The 24,781-nt window shown below is 40.2% G+C and overlaps 2 protein-coding genes across 4 annotated transcripts; one reads left to right on the top strand and one right to left on the bottom strand.

The window, feature by feature from the left end:
* Nucleotides 1-10,157: 10,157 nt before the first annotated feature.
* LOC146657947 (transcriptional regulator protein Pur-beta) lies at nucleotides 10,158-12,678 on the bottom strand. Its single transcript, XM_085426325.1, has one exon. The coding sequence runs from the start codon at nucleotides 12,644-12,646 to the stop codon at nucleotides 11,729-11,731; it is 918 nt and encodes a 305-aa protein (XP_085282451.1). The 5' UTR covers nucleotides 12,647-12,678; the 3' UTR covers nucleotides 10,158-11,728.
* A 572-nt stretch (nucleotides 12,679-13,250) lies between these two features.
* h2az2a (H2A.Z variant histone 2a) lies at nucleotides 13,251-15,444 on the top strand. 3 transcript variants are annotated; one of them, XM_085426327.1, is made up of 5 exons: nucleotides 13,251-13,391; nucleotides 14,357-14,434; nucleotides 14,573-14,686; nucleotides 14,817-14,946; nucleotides 15,067-15,444. In XM_085426327.1, exons 1-5 carry the CDS (start codon nucleotides 13,389-13,391, stop codon nucleotides 15,126-15,128), a joined length of 387 nt encoding a protein of 128 aa, XP_085282453.1. In that variant the 5' UTR covers nucleotides 13,251-13,388; the 3' UTR covers nucleotides 15,129-15,444. The 3 variants fall into 3 exon arrangements, with proteins under 3 accessions (XP_085282453.1, XP_085282454.1, XP_085282452.1); XM_085426328.1 differs by having other exon boundaries at nucleotides 13,273-13,395; XM_085426326.1 differs by lacking the exon at nucleotides 13,251-13,391 and having other exon boundaries at nucleotides 14,351-14,434.
* Nucleotides 15,445-24,781: the final 9,337 nt, after the last annotated feature.

The raw sequence follows: 24,781 nt of genomic DNA, 5'->3' as shown, positions 1-24,781 counted from the left end.
AAAACCTAAACTGGGTAACTAACGTGGAGTCCCAAGCAATGATCCCGCGTCGGTGGGAGCTCCAAGACTCTCCTAAGTAGCTCCCCCGACGAGCCCTGATCAGCGGCAGATGTGTGGCTTCGGGTGTGGCCAGTCCTTCCGCAGGGCCACACCCCTCAGGCCTGCAGGTGGCTGAGCTCCATCCTCCAAGCATCCCCGCAGACATAAACACACACACTCACATCTACAATCATGGAGGAGAGCAGCAGCAATACCAAAGTACATATAATAATAATAATAATAATATAATACATAACTGCTCAGGGATCCTGGGTCGCCCAGTCCCAGGACCCTGACACCTAGTGCAAAGACAAAAACAACAAGCATGCTACTAACTTTAGCCGAGTCATTTAGACAGCTGTTAGCACATGATTCTCCTTATGCTGCTGAGAATATAGCCCAGAAGAAGCGGATAGTATAGCTTTTATTTTGGAAAGAGACATTTCTCTGTAATAAACTCTCTTTTCCAAAGATGAGTGATTCCTCAATCAGATACAGGGCTTGCAATATCGCTAGCCCGACGTCCTGGGGCTAGCGATTTTTTTCAGTCGGGCTACCAAAATCTATCTCTTCCCTGCCCGTCGGGCTATTGTAGGAAGAAAAATATATGTCAATGCTTTTGCATTCTTTCAGAAATGTAGCTGGGTAATTATGTCATTGGCATCGGTGAGCCACTGTCAATATGTGACATATTGAAATCGCGTTTGAATTTGCGCTTGTTTTTTTGCTTTCACTTTGCAATCGCGCGAACTGTGTATAGAGAGCGACAGCACTGATCTGTGAGTGATGAAAATTTGTGCACCAATTCCTCTGACATCGTCTTATTAATCGTTAGCTCACTATGCAAACATGACAAGTGAAATCTCCCGCAGCAAGCTTAAACATGTGAGAGGTTGATCGCGCAGAGAATCGCTGAGCTTATGTGAGTGCGTGTGTAAAAGCAGGAGGATATATATTTCATTTCTTCTGAGCCAAATAAGACAGGTCAGGGTGAAGAAGTGACAGCCAAAGAAAAGCTTACCACAAAACGGAGAAGTTATGACAAATCAGACTATAAGGCAAAAAGAAAGTGCAGCTTCATGGTTTCATGGACAAAAGAATTTCTGTGGCTGCAATATGACGAGCTAAATAACCAGGGCTGCACATAAGTGGTCCACAGGTGCGCATTCGCTGTCAAAATAAAAAACGCGCACAAGGGTTAGGGTTAAATTTAAAAACTGTACTTTTGAGTTAAAATATATTTTTATAATTTTAATAAATGACAAATTAAAAAGGCATGAACATTTTTTTTGTATCGAAAAAATATCGAACCGTGACACCAAAGTATCGAACCGAACCGAACCGTGAATTTTGTGTATCGTTGCACCCCTAATATTTACATATTTCTAGTTACAGTAAATCTACAAGGTGCGTCCAACTCATAAGGCTGACAGAAACATGAAGAGACTTAATGAATAAATTAAGACAACATCTGTCTTTAGGGCTTAGTCTTAAAAGCGTAGCATTAATTCAGATAAGCCCTGAAGTTAAACACAGCTGATCACTCCCAACCTTCATCAGCTTGACCCGTAACATTCTACGTATCTACCAGCAATTTTGTTAAATATACTTGTTCAGCTGCTTGTTAATGCAAACCGCTAATCAGCCAATCACAGAATCGGATTTAGGCGTGTAGACATGGCCAAGACAGACTGGGGAAGAAAGGTCATTTTTAAGAGACTTTGAACATAGCATGCCAAATCACAACAACAGTTGCTTCAAGATGCTTTATAGTGTAAGGTAAGACCCTACAAAACTTCCTGGGTAGGGAAATAAACCTGTGTGTTGTTGGAGTCAAAATATGTAACATCTTGTTAGGGCTCTAAAGCCCATATGCAGGGTTGCTTCAACTGATTGTAATCACTAATTCTGGCTCATGGCTCTTTCCAAACAACCGCTATAGACCATCTGCTGGGACAGGGGTTTCTTCTGGGTAGAACACTCAGCAGCTGAGTCATGTCTGCAACGTAATGCAACACACCCATTTTGAAATATACATGTGAAATGTCACACTTTTAGCTTCATTGTGATTCATGATGTTTAGTTGCGATATAGACCAAGAAGGCAAAAAATTGAAAAATTGTGTTTTATAAGGTTTCCAGAAAATCTGAGCTGAAAATGCTTTCAAAACTTAAATATATGTTACATCATATACTACAAAAAATATCCTTTTTGCACCAACAAAGAGATTCCAAAAGTGCTCAGTTCAGCTGAAAATGTTTGCATATCACTGTATGTTATGCAATGTGTCCTTTAAAAATATGAGGATACTGAACATGTGAAGGACAGAAGACATGTCACGCCAAAAAAAAAATATCTACAACAGATGCACAGTATTTTATTGTCATGTCCTAAAGAAATAAGAACATAACTCAGCAAAATCATAGCACGATAGCTGAGAAATGCATCCGGTGTTTCATTTGATCAATCTACTATTCACCCACAAATGATGAGTCAGGTCTTATGGAACGATGACTCCAAATTTGAGTTCAGAGGTCAGGAAAGAATTACACAATTCAATGATTGTCTACAGTCATGTTTAAGACACGTAGAGGCTCTATCATAGTTTGGGGCTTTGTTTTCAATTAGTGGTATTTGGCATTTTGTCTAAACAAACTGCCAATGCAGTAAAAGACCTGCATAGAAAAACACAATGGAACGCTATCAGTCATGGATTGGCCTCCCCATAGCCAAACCTCGACATTACTGAAGCAGTGCGTGATCATTTTGTTAGAGAAAAGAACAAAAGACCTCCAACATCCAAAGAAGAGCTTTGAATGTCCTTCCAGAAGCTTGAAGAACCCTTCTTGAAGGCTATTTACATGAATTATGGATTAGTTTGCCTAAGAGGGTTCCGGTCGCGTTGAAGAAAAAAGATGGCCACACCAAATATTGACTTCCAAGCTCATTAGAACAAATTCTGTTTGCTTTACATGCTATATTTTATGTATTTCCCCTTTTCTTGGCAAATTATAAAGAAATTGGGGTGGCTCAAGACTTTTGTACAGTATTGTAGATACAGATATATTCACATTTTGCATATACGAAATGTTAACATACTTGCATATATACATATCTAAGAACTGACTTAATTATACACATGTGCTGAATTTCTGTTACAACTGGATTTTGAAGTTTGATAAATGATTCATACTGATAATCATCTAAGTAACTTAAGTTGCGTGTAAATGGAAGAGTCTGAAAAGATTCCACTCTTTGAAATGCGAGGGTGTGGTTGTATTATATTTAACTACCTACTCATATAGCAGACACATCTGGGGCTAAACATGACAACTCAGAGCACTTTTGGCTCAGTTACAACACTGGTAAACGGCCCAAAGCTGGACATTATGTCACATGCAGATGTGCGTGGTACAATCTAGGCAGATACACTTACCCTGAATAATTTGTGTCAGCCAAGGTCAAATTAGGATATAAGAGACCTGCACATGTAGGACATAGTTGGACTATTATTACTGCCTGGGTACTAACAGTATGAAGGTGCATTAATATATTCATCATGATTTAGGTTTAATAGTAATTTAATTCCATTGTTAAGAATTTGCAAATAGAGCAACAGTATTTTGAGCATTTTAGACAAGGACTCATGACAAGTTAGAGCTGGTCATTGTAACTGTGAAGCTCAGTGGGTGATCTTTAGTCAATCCATTTTGATCTAGAATGAAACATTTGAGCAATGGTTCAATGAACATGTGACCAATAAATCATCTATCAATATAAAAGTGTTTTATATTTCTTTTTCTGACAGAAAGTACTTAAATCACGCTGTCCTTCACACTGTTTCCTGCACTGATACTAAACATTTTCTGGTTTCTAGACATCTCTGACTCTGCTATAGACAATGAGTTCAGACTGATTCTTGAAGTTGGCTTTAATGTGAGGACTCAGGGCTGTGTGTCGGACAGGGTCCTCTGCAGTACGGGGGCCCCACAGGGAACGGTTCTGGCTCCGTTCCTCTTCACCATCTACACTGCAGACTTCTCCCACAATTCCACCCAGTGCTTCCTGCAGAAGTTCTCTGATGACTCTGCAATAGTCGGCCTCATCACTGATGGGGACGACAAGGAGTACAGAGGACTGACTCAAGACTTTGTGGACTGGTGCCAGCTGAACTACCTCCAGATCAACGCCAGTAAAACCAAGGAGCTGGTGGTAGACTTCCGCAGGCACAAGCATTCTCCACTGCAACCACTGAACATCCAGGGTATGGACATTGAGGCTGTGGACAGCTACAGGTACCTTGGTGTTCATCTGAACAACAGACTGGACTGGACTCATAACTCAGACGTCCTCTACAGGAAAGGGCAGAGCAGGCTGTACCTGCTGCGGAGACTCAGGTCGTTTGGGGTGGAGGGCCCACTCCTGAAGACCTTCTATGACTCTGTGGTGGCTTCTGCTATCTTTTATGGTGTGGTCTGCTGGGGCGGCAGCATCTCTGCTGGGGACAGGAAGAGACTGAACAGGGTGATCCGAAGGGCCAGCTCTGTTCTAGGATGCCCTCTGGACCCAGTGGAGGTGGTGAGTGACAGGAGAACGGCGGCTAAGCTGTCATCCCTGTTGGACAACGTCTCCCACCCCATGCAGCAGACTGTGACAGCACTGAGCAGCTCCTTCAGTGGGAGACTGCGGCACCCACGGTGTGGGACGGAGAGATTTCGCAGGTCTTTCCTCCCCACTGCTGTCAGACTCCACAACAAAGACTTTAACTGAACAAGCACACACATCCACACATGTGCAATAACACTAAGTGCAATAATCCTTTCTGGCATCGTTGTATTTTTACTCAGTTGTATATAGCATTCGTATTCTATTTTTATCTTATTGTATATTTTTATTCTATTTTATTCTACTGTATATAGTATTTTATTTTATTCTATTCTGTACAGCTGTGTACTGTATTTATTCTTATTGTATTCTAATTTTTGCGTCATAACTTTTGCACTGTCCACTTCCTGCTGTGACAAAACAAATTTCCCACGTGTGGGACTAATAAAGGTTATCTTATCTTATCTTATCTTAATCATCAGCTGAGATGCTGCTTACACAACAGAACTGTTAAAGTAGTGATGCTGACGTTGTGTTAATGTGTGTAGACAAAATGCTCTATGACAGAGCTTCGTGTCACTCAGTGGTCAAAATACTGTAAGTCTGAACTGGTTTCATCAGGAATTGTCATGACCTTGTAGGAACCATAGTTGTCTGTCTCTCTGTGCTTGGTATGCAACAGTCTCCTGCCCAGGGTGTATCCTGCCTCTTAGTCTACAGCAGCTGGGATAGACTCCAGCACTCCTGTTACCATGAACTGGATATCAGAAGACGATGGACATACTTGACATACAGCCTCCTTCTGAAAATATCACTTCCTTTTCTCATCTACTCACATGCATCACCTGCAAGGTGGACTCCATACATGCATGGATACATTTCGCTGAGTGTGTCACGAGAGGCAGAGGTTTGGTGATGTCTTTAACCCCCACCACCACATAGAGATCCAATCCACTGTCTTCTTCATCACCTCTCACACTTGTCTGCTTTGAATGATGGATGGGCAGCTTAGTGTGGCTTGTATTTCTGGAGCAGGCCATCAGGACACCAGCACCATGTGAAATAATCCCTTCTTCCACTGACACCCAGCTCAGCATGGTATTACATGCCCTTGAGCTGTACTCTCTCTCTCATTCTCTCCCATTAGTGCTCCGTCCCTCTTCGTTTAGCCTCTCTGCGCACTCTTCATCACTCTGAGCTCAGGGAGATCATATAAACTGGCTAACCCATGGCGGAGGGGGTGGTGCTGTTTGTGTGAACTTAAATGTGTATGTGTGGATGTAAGGCCCATGATGTTCGGATGAACTGCAAGGTTAGAGACAGTGGAGTACAAAGCAGGATTTAGCATCACTGCTGTGAATCACAGAGTGAACTGTGCTGCTGCTAAGCATCAAAGAGACGTACCTCCTGAACAGCTGCAACGATATTTGGGAAACAAAATGTGGTAGCAGACAGCCTGGAGATACAATGCATCATTACTACAAAGCTGGCACATTAAATCCGAGTCGTTCATGTTGTTCATGAATCACTGAGGTCATATTGAGGGTTTACTGAAAGTATGAGGTGCCTTTTTCAGGAAAACATTGAGTGCTTCTGATCCTTTTATTTAGAAATTGTGAAACTGGAAACGTAATCACATCTCTAGTTTGATCCCACAGAGCTCTGGCTCTGCTCTGGCTCTTATCATTTCCTCAGCGGCAGTCCTGACAAATCCTGATGAAACCAGTCCAGACGAAGCAAAGCAGTGCATCACATAGAAACGTCACTCTGAGCTCAATCAATTTGCTGACACGCAGCTGAACTGTTAGAAACCTCATGATTTCACAGCTTGACTCCGTAAACACGACCTCAGCTGATGATTAATATAAACGTCATGAACTGAGTTTTTTGAACAGAGTAAGGTTTCCATTACCCAGAAACCAGAAAAAGCCAAGCAGCTTCCCATATACATGTTCACCACACTGCACTGTGCTTTAGAGTAATATAAAAAGGCTCACTTATATACTTGCATACGATATTAACACTAAATAACACAATACTGTGCAAAAGTCTTGAGCCATACCATTTTTATTTTTATTTTGCTAGGAAAATGTGAACAGTAGTCTTCATGAACTGTTATCCAGGCTTCTCGAAGGAATTCAGAGCTCTTATTTGTATATTGAACTTTATTCCTTCCTTCTATTCGCTCTCAAGATGATCCCATGCTGCTCAGTAACGTTGAGTCAGGTCTCTCACTGATAGGATTCCATTGTGCATGTGTTTTCCCTCATATGCTTTTGCTGTATTGGCTGAGGGTTTGGGATCATTGTCATGCTAAAAAAAAAAATGAAGCTGTTGCCAATCAGATGCTTTCCAGATGGTAGTGCATGGTGGATCATAATCTTTAGTTTTCTGCATACACTACTGGCTGTAAGGCATTCCTAAACCATGACAGAGTGTCCACCATGTTTTAAAATGGCTGTACTCACTAGTGAACCTGTCTCCGGACCTCCTCTGAACATACTGATGATAATTTCTCCATAAGATATGTTTCCTTTGATTTTCCGACGGTGTAAGTGACTGCACGTCTGTTCCAGTTAACAGACGCTTTACTTTCTGAACCATCCTGGTGTGAAAGTGTGCTGTAAGGAGATTAGCTGGAAACTAAATGAGCCCGGATATACCTCATATAGAGGGATAATACCTTGGTCGTATGACTTATTATTGGAGATTATGTATCAGAATTTCAGGAGCGGGACCACGCCTCCAAACACACTCCTTCCAGTTGTCATCTATATAGGTTCCCCCAGTTCTGCAAACTGTTCATTCTCGTTTACGTTCCCCACCCTCCTTGTTTTCAATTCTTTAACTTCTTCACTTCTATTTAGTACATGGGGATCTGCCAGGCCCAGGAGCTGTCGCCAGGCCCCTTCAAGGCCTTCCCCAAACCGGAGCTCAATTCATTTAGTAGGTAAAGCATTCACCTTTACCTATTAAAACGCTGTCAAGCCTAAAATGAGAATGTGGGCCCAGCTAGTGAAATGCTTTTTCAACTCACTGGTTAGCGCTGTTTATCCCCCCCCAAAAAACAAGAAAAAGATTTAAGTCAAATTGCGTATTGTAGGTGAAAAAGAGTAAACTAATTAAAGAAATTCATTTTATTTCAGAAGTCATTAGGCCTGTATGGATATCTATTTTTAGGAATTTTTTTTTTTTATAAGATAATAATAAACTACAATAAACTATCACGTTATTTAACATCACTTTTCTGCCTATGTGGGTTCTCTCCAAGTACACCAGCTTCCTCCCACAATCCAAAGACATTCATATTAGACTAACTGATGATTGGCAGTAGATCTGAATCTGAGCATAACAGGTTGTCCGTCTCTCTGTGTTAGCCCTGTGATATACTGGTCACCTCTTCAGAGTGTACCCTACCAAGCATCCAATGACAGCTGGGACTGGCTCCAGCCCTAAAATGGAAACTAGATAGATGGATGAATGTTGCTGCTTATCTTAATCTGCCTGTTGGAAGTTCATTATTATTATTTACTTCTTCCTGTCAACAAGGTGACATTCCTCAGAGATTTGCATCCAGCTTTACATGACAGCACCACACAGTTTTTTTTTTTTTTGATGACCGCACATCGCTGACATGGTGACATGGTGTGCTATCCTGCTGGAATAAGACACCTGAAGATGAATATGCTGTAGTCATAATGAGATGGAAATTGTCAGCAATAATGCTCAGATATGTTGTTAAACCACGATCAGCTGATGCTAAGGGGCCCAAATTAATATATAAGGCATGATGGATCCATGGTTTTATGTTGTTTGCAGCCAATTCTGACCCTCCCACCCGAATGTGGCAGCAGAAATCAAGACTCATAAGAGCAGGCAACATTTTTTTAAGCTTCTATTGTCCAATTGTAGTGAGCACGTTTGCAAAATAGGTTCAGTTTACTGTTCTGTAGCAGTTTCAATGTTCAGCATATTGCGCATTTATATATGCTTGTCTAGATACCTCGGTTTATCAACAGTTGATTATTTGAGTTGCTGTTGCCGTCCTATCACCTTGAAACAGTCTGGCCGTTCTCCTCCGACAACAACAAGGCATTTTCACACAGGGAACTGGATGTTTTCTGTCAAATTTTCTATCAAATGCATTATCACTGCAGTTGATACTTTAGTGTAAAATTTATTTCATTTTTATAATAGACGTCTTAAATACAGATTATGTTTTATTGTCCCATCCTCACCACTCATGACGAAGGGCTAGAAACCATTGTACTAAACTGGACTGTGCACAAAACAGACTCAGCCTTGACTTGTTACAAGAGAATAAGCTGCAGTCATACCTATATACCAGTACGTAAATTAAATAATAGAATACTTCTTCTACTGCTGATAAAGGGCTTCAAGGACTGATGTGTCATACCACGTCATATCATGTAACTCCACAAATTTTAAATGAAAATTTTTTAAATCATCTTGAAGCTACAGCAGGTAACTGTATCAGATTAATAAAGGTATTTCTAAGTAAATTCTCTCCTTGCAGCTTCTTAAAAATCTGAATATTTGATAGTTTTCTTATTATATTAAACTGAATATCAAGTTTTAGACTCCTGTTCAATCACACCCAGCATTACAAGGACATATTATTGACGTCTGCATAGTAATGAAAGCATTTTTGATTATATTGCTGAGACTTTATGGGTTTAGGTAGCAAGTATATTATTTGCTGTCTGTCTTTTGTTTTGGGAAATAAAACAAACAAACAAAAAAAAACACCACACCTCTCCTGAGCAAAAAATCTTTTTTTTTTTTATTTCTCGTTGAAAGGAACTTGGTAGAATACAGCAGAACACACATGACTGAAACAGCTGCCATTTCACGTAACACAGTACAGGAAGAAGGATGTAGTTCAATCGCATGTGTAATATCATATATAGTATACTCATATCAATAGAAAAGAAAAAAAAAAACTATTGCTCCCAGGTGTTTATTTTTTTCATATGGCATTTCTCTGCTGTGTTGAAGTGGGTAAAGTAAAATTCAACGAGAGGTTTTGCACACCAAAGGAAATGGGACAATGAGAGTGACATTTCCCAGAATATGTGGGAAAGTTGTGGCTTTTTTTTTAATTAGGCTGTGAAGTAAACTTTCTTTTGTCTATTGCAATGCAGAAATAAAACTTTAAACCGCTCTCAAAAAATATGGATAAATACCATTATACAGCAATCAGAATATGCAAAAGAAAAGAACACAAGGCAGCTCCGCGTAAGAGCAGGCATGCAAAAATGATCATATTTTAAAAAGGAGCACTAAAGACGAAATGTCGATGACTTCAGGTGTTTATGTTTGCGCCATTTGGCAACTGATGGAAAGCCAATTCATGACAAAACATGGGTTAAAAGGTGTGGACTGAAACGAGGGGACAACTCGATGCTCTGTAAAGTGAACTGGAGTGCTGAGTGTTTGCTGACAAACTACTTCAGTGAAGTTGTTTCTATAAATTGCTATAACATACTCTGTTATCAATTTGTTGTACTCTCTTTAATTTCCTCTAAGGAAAAAAAAAAAAAGACATGTTAGGAAAAAAGCAGGTATGAAATATCACCCTGGACATTTGCATCCAAGTTTAGTGTTTTAAATAAGCCACTTTAGGCAGCATTATCTATTAAATGTCTCGTATTTCTAAGACATATTTTAATATATCTCTTTTGAAAAATAATTCTATCTATACTTGATCTTTTTTAGTAAGTAAATCTCTTCCAGTATATATATTTTTCTTTATGTTCCTTTAGGTACAGCACCCCATTATGGGTTTTAGTTTTCCAAAAGCACCTAATTTATGTTACAATCAGACTGAATAATACTTCAGTCATTAATGGTCTGAGTTCAAGATTAGAGGATCCAAATGGTGAACCCTAAGTGAGTCAACAAGATCAATACCCTTGAGACTGTAGCTCAAGCCCGGCAATATTAAGCTTTTTTTAAATTCGTGACCAGTGCTACAGGCCTGAGCTCACTGCGTCCCCCTTTGAGAAGAAGGTCACAGGGGTCAGATGTGGCCATGCATCTTAGGAGACATCATCAGTTGCCACAGATGGCTCAGCTGCAGCAACTGGCTGACCAGATCTGCACCCAGAACCTCTTGAGGATGATGCACAGGCACAGGTAGTGCTGATATATATAGATATATACCCCAAAATACAGATGGGACTTGCCAGCCCTGAGACACAACGAGCCACGTGTGAGCAGGCCACACCGCAATTCAGCTATCGGAGCAAGAAGTCAGCACCTGAGGAATGCCCAGGAGGGAAAGTGGAAGGGTGCAAAACAAGGAGAGAAGAAGGGTGGGAGGTCATTTGAACTCATTTGGATTGTCTGTAGAATCCAAATGAGTCGTGTGCTTGTAACAGATCACCTTACAGGGAACCTCACTGGGCTGAGAGGATGTCCGGCGATGCCAAGGGTGCCACCCCACTCCCATGTAGCTGAAACTGTGGCTCTGAGCGTTGTGGGTCTGTCTGGGCAAGCTGTTCATTACAGGTCACTTTAGACAAGAAACACACACAGCCATGGTGAACGGTGCAGGTGCTCTGGCTCACTGGCACACTGCACCTGCTGGTTTGGGTATGTCACATGTTTCACACTTCCTTATTATCATCACACAGACTACAGGTCAGCGCCAGGTGAGCTCTTACCATTTGATGTCAACTAGAAAGTGGTACCGGTAATCTACTGCTGTGTCTCTGCCAAACTTAATTTGCTGGGCTACATGTGAGGTCATATGGACAATCAATATATTTATATTTATATATATATTCATATATATTTTTTAAATCAAAGGGGAAATCTCATACAGGAGCTGACTACTGCAGTCTGCACTCAATTAGCTATAACATCCACCTAAACTTTATAACATTATTCTCTTATATAGACAGTAATTTCTCAGTCAAATATACTTTTTTTTTTTTAATTATTTAACTCCGGATTAATTTCATCATGCACAGAATAGTCGTTCCTCTCTCTCCGTTTATATCCAGGCTTTGCATCATGTTGTCAGCTCCATCACAAATAGCCACCACTCCTCTCTGCATCAATCGTCGTCCACATCGTCTCCCTCCGACTCCTCTCCGGCTCTCCTCTCGTACATCTTATCCCGGTGCCTCTCCTGGATCTCTTTCATTTCCTCGGCGTAGCGGCTGAACGCTCCCCCGAACTTGCTCCACGCCTTGAAGGGGATTGTTATAGAGTTTCTGTAACTGGGCTTTACTTCGCTCACCCGCAAGAAAACTCCATACTTGTTGGATCCAACGTCAAAGAAGAACCGCTTGGAGTCCACCATGATTGAGGTGCCCTCCGGAAGCTCGCTGTAGCCCCCGGCCCCTCCGCCACCGGCAAGCTCTTCCTCATCTCCCCCGTAGTCGTCTATCAACTTGGCCAAGGCGTCACGGAACTCTATTAAGCCTTGGGCCGGGAGTGCGATGGTTTGTCCAGCCTGCAGGCCAGCACCGGGAATGCCACCCACTCCGACTCCGAAACCAGGGCCTCTATTGACGGTCTGTCGGATCCGGAGAAACCGACCCCGCTGGTTCTCCTTTAGGTCGAGGTAGTATTTTCGGTTCTCACGCACCAGGAACTCGCTCTTCAAGGCCCGTCTAGGCCCGGTGTCATCCCCACCGGAGGACTGAGCAATCTGCTCCGGAGTACTAGGCCCAAGTTGGGCGTAGTGCTCTATGAAATCCCCCAGGTAGTCACGGAACTCCGCCGCAACTGACATAGAGAGGGTCAGCCGACTTTTGGAGCCGCCAGCTCCGACTTCGGCGATTTTGATGAACCGGCCTTTGGCGTTCTGCTTTACGTCAAGATAGAAACGTTTATTCTGAATGTCCAGCCGCTTCGACGCCAGTTCCTGGGTCTCCGGTTCCCGCTGGTAATGCTGAAACCCGCCGCCTCCACCCCCTCCGCCACCGCTGCTGCCACCGCGCTCACTACCACTATCCCCATCCGCCATCTTCGCCACCAGCAGCCCGTTTTCTCTGCGTATCTTTGACCCCCACCCCCCTTGTTACCGAGCTCACGGAGGCAACCGGACGCTGACTGCTGAGCTCCGGTTGGCTGTTGTGCCTGTCAGTTAAAACATCAGACGAAGAGCCCAAGTTTTCATTCGCTATTTCTCCTGCCTGTCAAGACAACGTAACGGCTTTCCAGATGACATTCGAGGAGATACTGTATTTGCAATCCATAACTGCTTATTGATTATTTGTAGCATATGTTCAGTGGAGTACATGTCATTTAGAGATCATTTTACAGCCATAACTAATTCATGTATGACGCCAGTAGAATAATATACACGTTTGAAGACGTTATTCGTGTCCTTGCACTGAATTTCATGGATTTCACTGAATTAATCCGAGCTATAGCCCGCTTTGTTATGTATTTTGTACGGTTTTAGGATGGATGTCCCTGGAAGGACACTACACACAAACACACAGTCCCGCCTACTTCGTGGTTTCGTGCGCAAAGACAGGCACGATGAGCTTAGGGTGGGGGATGGGTGGAATTTCTGCAAAGGGCAAGGCTATTGGTTTAGACTGAGATTCGAAGTAACAACGCACTCTCCTATTGGCTCTCTCGGCTCCCACGAGGGGTTGCATGCAAACGATTTGCGAAAAGGTTTATTGTTTCTTTGCTTTCGGGAGCCGAAACTGTTTGGAATCTACTCAGCGCTACAATAAAATAACGCGTCGGGAAAAATGGTATGTGAACTCGGGGTAATGCTCAACGTGTTATAGGATATATTGCCGTTTTTTAGCTTGAATAACTGTGCAGTTGTAGAAAGTCCTGCTTTGAATTTGAACTGGGGAAATCCGCGCAGAATGTGTGTGGTTAACAAGCTTGCTAAGAAGCTAACTGACAGCTAAACCATTAGCATTATCGTTACCGTAAGAAGTTCGATTCGTGTGGATTTTCGGCTAAAAGTAGACTGCTTTTAAGCTTTGAGTGTTTGTTCCGAGTTGTTTTGGGTATATTTGCAAATTTTTGGAGGTGGGTCGCTCATTTAAGAGATTAAACTGCTCTTTGAGTCGGTGTAGCCTGTGGATGGTGCTTTAGCAGTAACTGCAAGCTAACTTTAGCTAGTTCGTTGGCTTAACGGCTGGTTAACTGTTAGCTGCTGAATAATTCCTTTAAAATAAGTCTGCAGGTGATGCAAATTAGTAAAGACTACTTTGTGTTTTATTTGAGTCCAAGTGACTTTGTAAGTCCAACTTTCTTTGTCAAAATCTCTGAATGAAAACTTGACCGCTGACGGTCTTAAGGCGGCGCGTCTGTTTTGTTTGTCGCGGGGTCACTGCCAGCAACCTGCTGACAGGTTCTCGTATTTTTTAAGGAACGGAGTCGTTATTGTCTCTATTAAATCGGTTATTTTATCTTTAGGGTGTATACTTGCTGTTTCCGGGGCCGGTTAACGTTGCTACTTTTCATTTCTGTTTTATTTTTGATTGGCGGGAAAGCGACAACTGTTGAACCGGGCGTAACGTAAACTACTAGAACAATAACACGGAGAGCTCAGCGGTGACTCTCTAATTTATTCAGATTCGATTTTGCTATGTCACTTTAAGTCTTTTATTTTTCATTTAATACAAGTCAGGCGTATTCGTTTCACATTTGCTTCCACTTTCTGATTTCATCTTCTTCTTTTCCGTTTAATCACTCAATGCAGGCTGGTGGCAAAGCAGGAAAAGACAGTGGCAAAGCCAAGGCAAAAGCGGTGTCGCGCTCCCAGAGAGCTGGTCTGCAGGTAAATGTCAATCATTTGTCGTGGTGCAGTTTGTGGCTTTGCTGCAGTTTGTGGCTTTGCTGCAGGTGTTAAACGCCACAGGACGTTTGCTTTTGAAAAAGAAAATTGGACCACTATCTTACTTCTGTTTCCTGACAGTTCCCAGTGGGTCGTATCCACAGGCACTTGAAGACTCGCACAACCAGCCACGGTCGTGTAGGAGCCACAGCAGCTGTTTACAGTGCTGCCATCCTTGAGTACCTCACCGCTGAAGTAAGACTTCCCATTCCCTCCATTTTAAACTTTGTTTTGATTAACAGTGTTACTTAATGTCAGCTTTGGTTGTTTTCACTGTAGCTAATTTTTTTGTTGATATGAATCCTTGTTTCTTTGTTTTTTCCAGGTACTAGAGTTGGCGGGTAACGCCTCCAAAGACTTGAAAGTGAAGCGTATCACTCCTCGCCACTTGCAGCTGGCCATTCGTGGTGACGAGGAGTTGGACTCCCTTATCAAGGCAACCATTGCTGGAGGAGGTGAGCTGGCAGTTTTCTGGACTGATTAATCGATATTTTATATAAACCATCTGTGTACAGATTGTATTCTATTTACAGATTATATATGTAAATCTCATGTACATTTCCTTTTGCTTTCAGGTGTCATTCCCCACATTCACAAATCCCTCATTGGGAAGAAGGGCCAGCAGAAGACTGCATAGATGCCATGTTGACCAGAAATTTGGGGGCTTGGGCTTTGAACGGACCAGGAGTTCACCTTTGTTCTTTTTTATTATTAATATTATAGCAAACGAAGAGTGATTGTTAGCCTTTGTGTTTGTTATATTTACCAATAACTAGATAAAAAGTACAGAAAACCCCTTAAAGACAGTAAACCCTTTGTATGTTAATGTAGAGCGTTTGACTGGGGAGTTAATGATTATTTGAAATGGTGGCAGTGAATTTGTTTGATTGGCCTGGCTCTGTGTAATGTTTTATACTGAAAAAACAAATTGTTAAACTGTTTTTTATATAAAAGATCTTGTTTTGTGGTTATTTTCTCTGAAGTTATGATATTTACTATGACACATTTTTAAGGAGAATTTCTTTTTTGAAAGTAAATTGGATAACAGCTAAATAGTAAAATGGTGCTTCTTTTCCTTTTGACTTACTGTAAAAAAAAAAATTGAACTGCACAAGAATAGTGATGTATTAAAAGTTACTTTTTTTTTTCTTACATCAAAATGAAATAACGTGTTGTAACCGCCTGCTACAGTGTTTTGTCTTAATGTTTACAGCAGTTGAAAAAATGTGTTAAACTTGAAACTACGTATTAACAGTGTAATCCTCAGCTAATTGGGAAACACTGATTGTAAACTTGTTGCCTCACTGTGGAACACAAGTCCTGCCATTTGTCAGCTACATATCACCACTGGGTACATTCAGTACTCTGATACTTTGGGAAAATAAGTAGAGGATAAGTAATCAGCGCTGAAAACATTTGTCTACACTACCAAAATATATAGGCATACTAAAAATATATTTATATTCCCCTTCTAAAAGTCAATTTCATTTTTAGCGTTCAGATTTTGGAGCCTTTTTTTCTTTTTCTTTTTTAAGCTGTATTCAGGGAAATGACTTTGCCTATTTTATCTTTGAATAAACACCATTGGCATGTTATCTCTGACTTGGTTTGAAACATAAACTCATTTATAGAGACTGGAACATTACGTGTGACGCTGCAAATCATGAGCATAACTCCAAATATGCTTTCACATTGACTTATAGTCGTATTTTGGAAACTCCAGAATGGTTAAAAACAAGACTGTGCTCTTATGACTCAAAACAGCAGTACCAGATAAAAGCTTTCTGCATAAAAATAATTTCAGAAAATTAATGTTAATATAAAATCCAATCAAAACTAAACTATAAAGTAGCTTACGTTTCTGAGATCTTATTCAAGTTAGAAATTTCAAGTGGTCTTAACACTGGTTCAGGCTTTTATGTCAGGAGGGTTATCCCCTACTATTGCCAGTTACTCCGTACACTAAATAAGCCTGTTCTTTTTTACATTGACATTAATAATAATTTATCCTACAGCTAAATATATCTCCACACTGAAAATACCCCGAACGGAAAACATGGGAAAGTTTTCTAAAAACTACAAATCGTCTATTTCAATTTATATACCATCAGTTCTCTTAACATTCTTGTAAAATTTACTGACAGTTGTTTTAATTGCATGATTGTTATGCATCACTAAGATAGAGGGTTTTACGACATGTGATCAGATATTTAAACCTGCCTTAAGTTCCATTTAAAAAAAAGTGGGCAGTGATTGCATTTAATAGTGATGCAATCACTGCCCACTTTGATAGGAACCCCTGTTCCACTGTTTGTTATCTCAAATATATAATCACACATCAGCAACTTGATGCATTTAAGCATACAGACATGGAGAAGATAACCTGCTCAACTGATCATCAGAATGGAGAAGAAAGCTAATTCAACTTTGAACGTTGTTGCTGGTTCCAGATTGGCTTATTTCATTCATTCATTCATTCCATTCATTCGCTTCCGCTTTTCCTTTTCAGGGTCGCGGGGGGAGCTGGAGCCTATCCCAGCTGTCATAGGGCGAGAGGCGGGGTACGCTCTGGACAGGTCGCCAGTCTGTCACAGGGCCAACACACAGGGACAGACAACCAGTCGCACTCACATTCATTCACACATTCACACCTAGTGGCAATTTGGATTAATCAATTAACCTATCCCCACAAGCTGCATGTCTTTGGACAGCGGGAGGAAGCCGGAGTACCCGGAGGGAACCCACGCAAACACGGGGAGAACATGCAAACTCCACACAGAAAGACCCCGGCCTGATGATGGAATTGAACTCAGGACCTTCTTGCTGTGCGGCAACGGTGCTAACCACCGTGCCACCGTGCTGCTGGCTTATTTCAATATTTAAGAAATTTCTGATCTGCTAGAATTTTCCTGCACAACCATCTCTAGGCTTTACAGGAAATGGTTAAAAAAAACCGAGAAAAGTGGCAGTTTTCTTTGTCCCACTGACAAAGTGGACAATAGAAGAATGGAAAAATGTTGCCTGGTCTGATGATCAGAATAATGCTTCTGCAAGCATCATGTAAACGCTACGCCATGAGTATTGATGCCGACCACGTTCTTTAAGATCGCAGCATGCCCATCTTCATATGGCTCCTTCCAACAGGTTAATGAACCATCTCACAAAGCTCCGATCATCTCGTACCGGTTTCTTCATCATGACAATTTAATGATTTAATGTACACAAAGTCATCACATCTCAATCCAATAGCCCCTTGAATACATGGTAGAACTGGAGATTCACATCATAGATGCTAGTTGTTATACACCCACACACTACTTTCACACTACTGCTTCAGCAATCAAAACTGGATATTATCATATTTGTAAATATTTTGATTACTCTCTTTTTGTCTCTACAATAAAAGATATAAGGTTATTTAAGTGAGCACACATAAACAAATCAGGCTGATGTAGAATATAATTGTAAATGAACTATTTATTCTCAAGAACAATACTATATTAGATAACATCCCGCTTCCTTATATCATTTAACTGTAATGGTCTCAGTTTGGCTCATGATGTGATCAGCTGTCTACAAAGTTTGCAGTTACTTGCAAATTTGTAAATGCAAGTTCTGTATAAGTTGTCTTTGGTGATATCTCCTATTTATTTATTTCAAATTACTCTGCATCTTAGTTCTAACTAGTTTAGTTTAGTTCTATTAAAGTGGAATTTCTGAATAAAAATAAAAATGTAGTCATGCATTAATTACAGAAGTGAGAGTTTTAAAAAGGATCCAGTTGTTAAGTAAACCTCATACAGTGATTGGCAGTTTTCAGCTCAGCTGGGGAGAGCACACACCTCTCATGAGAGCAAAAACTTTCCTAGAGAATATAAAAAGAAAATATCTAATATTTGTTTGTGACACAAGGTCAACTATGGCATCTTTTTGGTCTTTTGCTTACAAACCCATCAGTTACTCTGATCCGCCTCGCTCCTGCTTCCTGTCATACCCGATTCATCCACTAGATGTCCTCAGACTTCTGTTCCAAGTCCTCTGTCCACCATAAACCATCTTACCTTTCCCTAATTTTCCCAACCACTGTCTAAATATTTACCATTTTTCTTTCTCCCATACTAGAGTATTAGTTGAGTTCTCAGTCACTACTCTGATTCCTGATCAAGCCTATATTTTGTGACAATCTGAGGGCAAACCTCTATCTAAGAATACAGAATAGAATAGAACTGAATAGCCCTTTGTTGTCATTGTACATCTACAACAAAATTATGGGTGCTCAACAATTAAGAGGGATACATGCAAAATAGGAGAAATATATTCCGAAATAAGAAAAAGGCACACAATAGAGAACAAGATGTACAGTGCTTAGAAGTAGTGAAAAGAAAAAAAAACTTGGTCTGAGGTGTTACTCATGAGTCTGAAGGTTTGGGACCTGATTGGCCTAAGCTTGAGTTATGCATTTTTCGCATGTTCCTCGTTGCATGTGGGGTTCATGTCAATACCTGGGAACGCCTCCCTGCACAAACCATGACAAATACACTACCAGTTTATTGAAATCATTCAAAACTCTGGAGAACATGCTTTTTGTTTTCTTGGTGAGAGTTGGACTGGCAAACTGGAAATACTCAGCCATTCTGACTGATGACTGTGACCATAACCCCGTCGTTTTTCATAGGGCTGCTTAAGGATAGCTGTTTCCATATACTTAGATGAACTTAACCCAGCTTAGGTCTCAATGGGAAGCCTTGAGTTATCGCTGTCTTGATGTCATCCTGGTGTGTTTATGCCAGACATGAAGATCAAGGGGTGGATCTAACTGCACAATCATATGATTTTATGCTACTTTATTCTTCTTTTTGACAATAATAGGTACCATAATGTACAAAATAAACAATATGCATTACACTCAGAAGTAATGCCTATTGTCCATTTTTTTAATGTGTATTCTAGCCTTATGTTTCCAAATAAACAGAGAAAGCTAAGTATTTACCCAGTCATTAAAAACCTCATTTTTTTGCAGTGCTTTTTTATTTTTCTATAATCCCTTATGACAAGCTAGTTTTTATGTTTTGTATCACCACAACACCTCATTGTCGTGCTCATCTCATTATTTTTGCAGTTCCCACAGGCTGAAGCGTCAGATAATATCTTTTGAACTGCAAATTACATGGAAGAGACGAGTGATGAGACGGCAGAAGATCAATCACCTCTCTGGGTGACAGGAACAGAAGGCCAGTTTATAAAAAAAAAAAAATCACAGATACTTCTGAACTTTTGTTTACTTATGTCTGACTCAGAGGTGTAATGACTCTGAAATGATGAAACGCGTTGCTTCGGATGTGTGGTGGCTCACAGGATCTTATTAGAATAGAATAGAATAGAATAGAATTCAACTTTATTGTCATTGCACATGCACAGGTACAGGGCAACGAAATGCAGTTTGCATCCATCCAGAAGTGCTTTAGTGATATAGATATATTACAATATATATTAGCAATAATATAGATATGTGAGTATATTACAGAAATGGGTCTATTATGGTATGTTATAATGTACACGGTATGAAGTATGTTGTGAATATTCTATAACTATAAGTATGTACAGGCTGTAGTGAGTACAAGCTATGTACAGGATATGAACATTACATTGCTAACAGGGCTGACCTTTGCGGACAGTTCTCGAATACACCGAGACACTTTTTCTTTTCTCTTTACACGACAAACCTAAACTGAGTCACGGCGTTTCATTATTTTTTTGCCCATTATCAGGTCCAAATGAAAGTGGAACAAAACATCTTTCAAAACAGTGTCAGGCAGTGGATGCTTCTCAAAATACATGCGTTACCCTTTCTTTTAACCAAAAGATTGAAGGCAGATGCTCTGAAAAGGTTACAGATTTTAATGAGGAAATTGCAAACAGAACAAGTGAGAATGATGCAAAACAAACTCTCGGGGGTCTGGCTCAATCTCTTCCACAGGATAAATCTGCAAGGATCCACACTCAGATTATTCATTTAGAAGTAAAAGAATCAAATCACTCGAGAAGCGAGATCCCCAAAGTAGTTCAGCCAGACCTTCAAATCAGACTCTGCTCCACTCCCAGGTTAATTAGCCTGGAGCTCAACACAAAAGTCCAAATCTCCATAAAACTTGACTCTTAGGTTCAATGCTAAATATCTCCCCAGGCTCCACTCTCCAACTTTTCCCACTATTCACCAATAGTTCTTGTAGATGGGCTTAGAGCCAGCCTTCTCCCCAAGCAATCAGCTGGCCCTCCAGGAATAAATCTAAGCTACAAGCAAAGGTAAGTAAGACTGGAAATGGGAGCCCAAGTGATACTACCAACAACATAGTACAACAAACTGGGAGTGAACGACAAGGAGAGCCGGGTTTAAATACTGCAGCTGATAGTGATGAGAGACAGCTGGAGTTCAGGTGGCCACACCTACTCCTGGGAGGAGGTAAGCAGGTATTTCTGCCCATACGCGCCCACGTGGAGTTGTAGCAGGGAGACGGAGAGAAAGGCAGATCAGCACCTCGAGCACAAGAGGGGTCGTAATGTCCTGTGGTGCTGTATTTAGGTACAGTTATGAATTTCCAGAATTTCTTTATATTTTCCACAACATTCTATCGACTTCCATTTTCACTTTTTTCAGAGCGTGATACCTAGATCATTAAAATCTACATCCACATTATCCCTGCATTTTTGAAAAGGTCTCCAATGAACAAATATCCTTCTGAATCTTTTGGATCCTATTTTATTTGTTTATTTCATATCGCATATAAAAGTGCAAATTTGTTCTTCTTTTGGCCTGATGCTCATTGCTGTCTGATTTCATCATTGTTCAAGCTTCTTCCTCTAACCTCGCCTTCACAGTGTTTTATTTTTTGGTATAATGTTTGTTGTCTTTTAATAATTTCTCTGTATTATTGTTGGCTCTGAACTGAGCTGAATAATAACAAATTAAACTTAACATTTTTGACACATTTTGTAACACTTTTTCCCAGCAAGGACAGGCATGAAAAGTCTGTAAATAAATGTAAATAAAAGTCTTCTTTCTAAGTAATGTCACTACTTTCCTGAAGTGGAAACAAAATGTTCTGGACGAAACAAGCCAGTGATAATCAACCGTCTCCAAGACCTGGTATCATTAGTCACATATTGAGTGATTGAGCTCATGGGTGGATTAATTTAACACTAATATCTTTATTAGGTGAGAATGATCAGAAAGCCCATGAAACCTGAGAAAAATGTTTTTTATTGTGTTTTTTTTTTTTTTTTTGCTTTGTTTTGTTTTGTTTTTTGCAGTGCATTTGTAGCTTTGTAGCAACTTCACACAATTCTTCTTCTTATTGTGTGAAGTTGTAGTTCCCAAATGGTGCAGAGGCACACTGTTGTACCTAGAGATTTTGTGTCAGTCTTAAGTACTGCAAGTGCACAACAAGTAATGAATTACATTTGAATTTGCCATATTTGTACACATCAAAGGGTGTGACTGATAGCAAGGAGGATCACACCATGTGCGCGGGTGTGAAATGCATCACTTTCATGTGCACAGTGAGCCACAGTTTACTCGAAATTCTCAGTGTTATGAAAGGTTCCAGCACTGCAAATATGCTATCAAAGGTGCCTTTATCTAACATTATAATCAGAACAAGAACTGATTATATTTCAGAGGACAAAGTATATATTTTTTTGCAAAACTGAAGACAGCTGTGACTTGAAATGTCGCACACTTTCTTATTTTAGAGATACCCAGAAGCTCAGCCTCTGGGTCTAGATTTGGTCATACCCATTGCTGACCCATTGCTATGGCCTTACCAGGAGAAAAGTGGTGGACTAATGAAAAGTTTCATCCTTACAGCTAATCATGTGGCCACAAGGAGCAGCATTATTGTAAAATATCTGCAAAGGAACTCTTTGATTACCATCAAATATGATGGCAGATTACTCCTTCACCTTGTCCATCAAATCCTCTAAAATAAACCTGATGTTCAGACTTTCAGGTAAAAAAAAAAGTTGGTTATGAAGCAGCTGCAAACTCAGGAACTCCAGCACATGAAGTAAAGATTTCTGTGATTGAGAGTGACATCAGATGTATTGTCCACATGAATGTGGGCCTCTGTGGGAACACATGAAAGCCAGCGCTGCCTCACATCTTCAAAGAGTAAGAATCATTTGTTTATTCTTACATCTCCCTTTGTCTCCTTCTTTACAGTTTTCTCCCGAGGATGGTGGGAGTGTGACAGCCAGAGGTCAGCCTTCAGCTCCCATTATATTCTGCACTGCCTGAAATGCACCACACAAAACGGGGACAGCTTACATGGTAAGAATTCAGAAATTCTTTTTCAACTTGTTTCTATAGTTTTCAAACCTGTAAATTCCTGAAGTTATTTAATGTAAAAAAAAAAACAACTTCACGCATTCTAACAAAGCGTGAAGGATTCCACATTACTTTTTCCTTGAAGAAAGTAAAATACGGACTAGACTGTTAGTATCAGTGGGGAAACAAAAAGCAGCTCCTCAAGATATTTTCAAGTAAAAAGATTGTCACAGTATGTGTTGTTATGTGATTGTGTGCAGAAGGTGCAGTATCAAGGGAAGAGAGAGACACAATACTGGAAAAAAAAGGAAATGCAGGGATGGTTGATTTAAAGCTACACTAAGCTACAGTGTAAATTAACCAGGCACTAAATAAGATGCTTTAAACTCCTCTTGGAATTTTTTCTTGGTGTTTTGAAATAAATAGTAGCCTGTTTCAGCTCATGTTTTAGTTCAGAAGAATGCGTTCAGTGTCACTCACAATGTGTTGAGCTACAGAAAGCAGCCGTTTATGGTGTAAAACAACAGCTAAGAAATCATTTTTTTCATGTGGTGACTAGTTTATCTGAATTAGCTTTTTCCATGTTTTGACTGTATTATTCATTTGATTAACCTCCTAGGACCTGGCGTCCACATATGTGGACATCACATTTTGGGATGTCTTGACCAAAATATGAAATTTTACTCTACAAGGGCCTGATAACCACTTACGAGGACATTATACTGCAAATGTTTGATTGAAATGTAAAACAAATGTCCTCGTATGTCAATCTTATTTTTGTCAGAGATAAAATCAGGTATAAAAAAAACCTGGAAATTCTTTGTTTTTATATTCATCAGGTCCCAAACAGCCCAAATAGCAAAGAGAATTTAAAAATGCATGCCATGAAAGAGTTTGGGTCTTAGGAGGTTAAGCACACACAACCATTCATCTGGTACAGTTAGCAGAGGGGCTGTCTCAGCTCACAGTGGAGAAAGGATATCTTCAGTATACCCAGGAGTGTACAGTGCAGTCAGCCAAACACAATGAGTCCTAAAATATTCACACAGTCCCTTTCTAGAAACTATTTAATAAAATATTTAAATAAAAAATAAATATAAATATAAATAAATATTTAATAGCAGAATAATTATCATATTTAATTTAAATGAGGTATTAAATCTGCATGTGCCCAGTTGTTAGGATATGCTATACTGGATATATATAGCATATCCTATTGTCCTGATAAAATATCTGAAGAGACCCTTGTCACCTTTACACTCTCAAAAGATAAGGTAAGCTCACCAAAACGCTGACCTCTAAGGTACCCTTTACACAGGGAATTTATCTGTATCACACTAACCCTCTTAGAGAAGCATATTACTGCCAAATTATGATCAGCGACTCACATAACTAATATTGCAAACATACGTGTATCTTTTTGGCACTCAAAATTAGGATATTCTGATGCTGGCCGACACCCCAAACACTGCCCGTTTATCTATAATGTACCTACCTTCCCTACTATCTTTGTACTTGTTTCTATGTCCCATCCTTCCTTCTTCTTTCTCTGTTTGTCATCCTCTCTCCAGGGGGTACCAGAGAGATCTTCCATTTATGGGAGCTGCGATTGATCCACAGTCAGGGCTCTAAGAAACCACAGCCTCCAGTCTACTTCTTTGCTTTTCTGTCTTTTTTCTGCCATCTTCATTATTAGTAAACCTTTCAGTACCTGCTTTTGAGGGTACAAATAGCTACCTTGAAGGCCAGTAATTAGCTCTAGGAGGAGCTTTTGTGTAAACTGGAACTGTAGAGACAGGTACAATGGAATACTGCTTTGATCTGAAATGCTGTGCAGCTACTACACAGTTGTTATTAGTTGTTATCCAATGAAACACTTACAGATTTATACCTTTTACTTCTAAATTATTGAACAATTTAACTTAATTAAATTAAATTATATTTAACTCTGCCTTGTGGAATGTACT

The sequence above is a fragment of the Rhamphochromis longiceps genome, linkage group LG12 (genome assembly GCF_057381845.1).
Source record: "Rhamphochromis longiceps isolate RC_006_pf linkage group LG12, R_longiceps_female_GT1.1, whole genome shotgun sequence".
Taxonomy (NCBI): Eukaryota; Metazoa; Chordata; class Actinopteri; order Cichliformes; family Cichlidae; genus Rhamphochromis; species Rhamphochromis longiceps.
The sequence above is the reverse complement of the archived record's forward strand: the minus strand, read 5'-3'. Positions and strand labels throughout refer to the sequence as shown.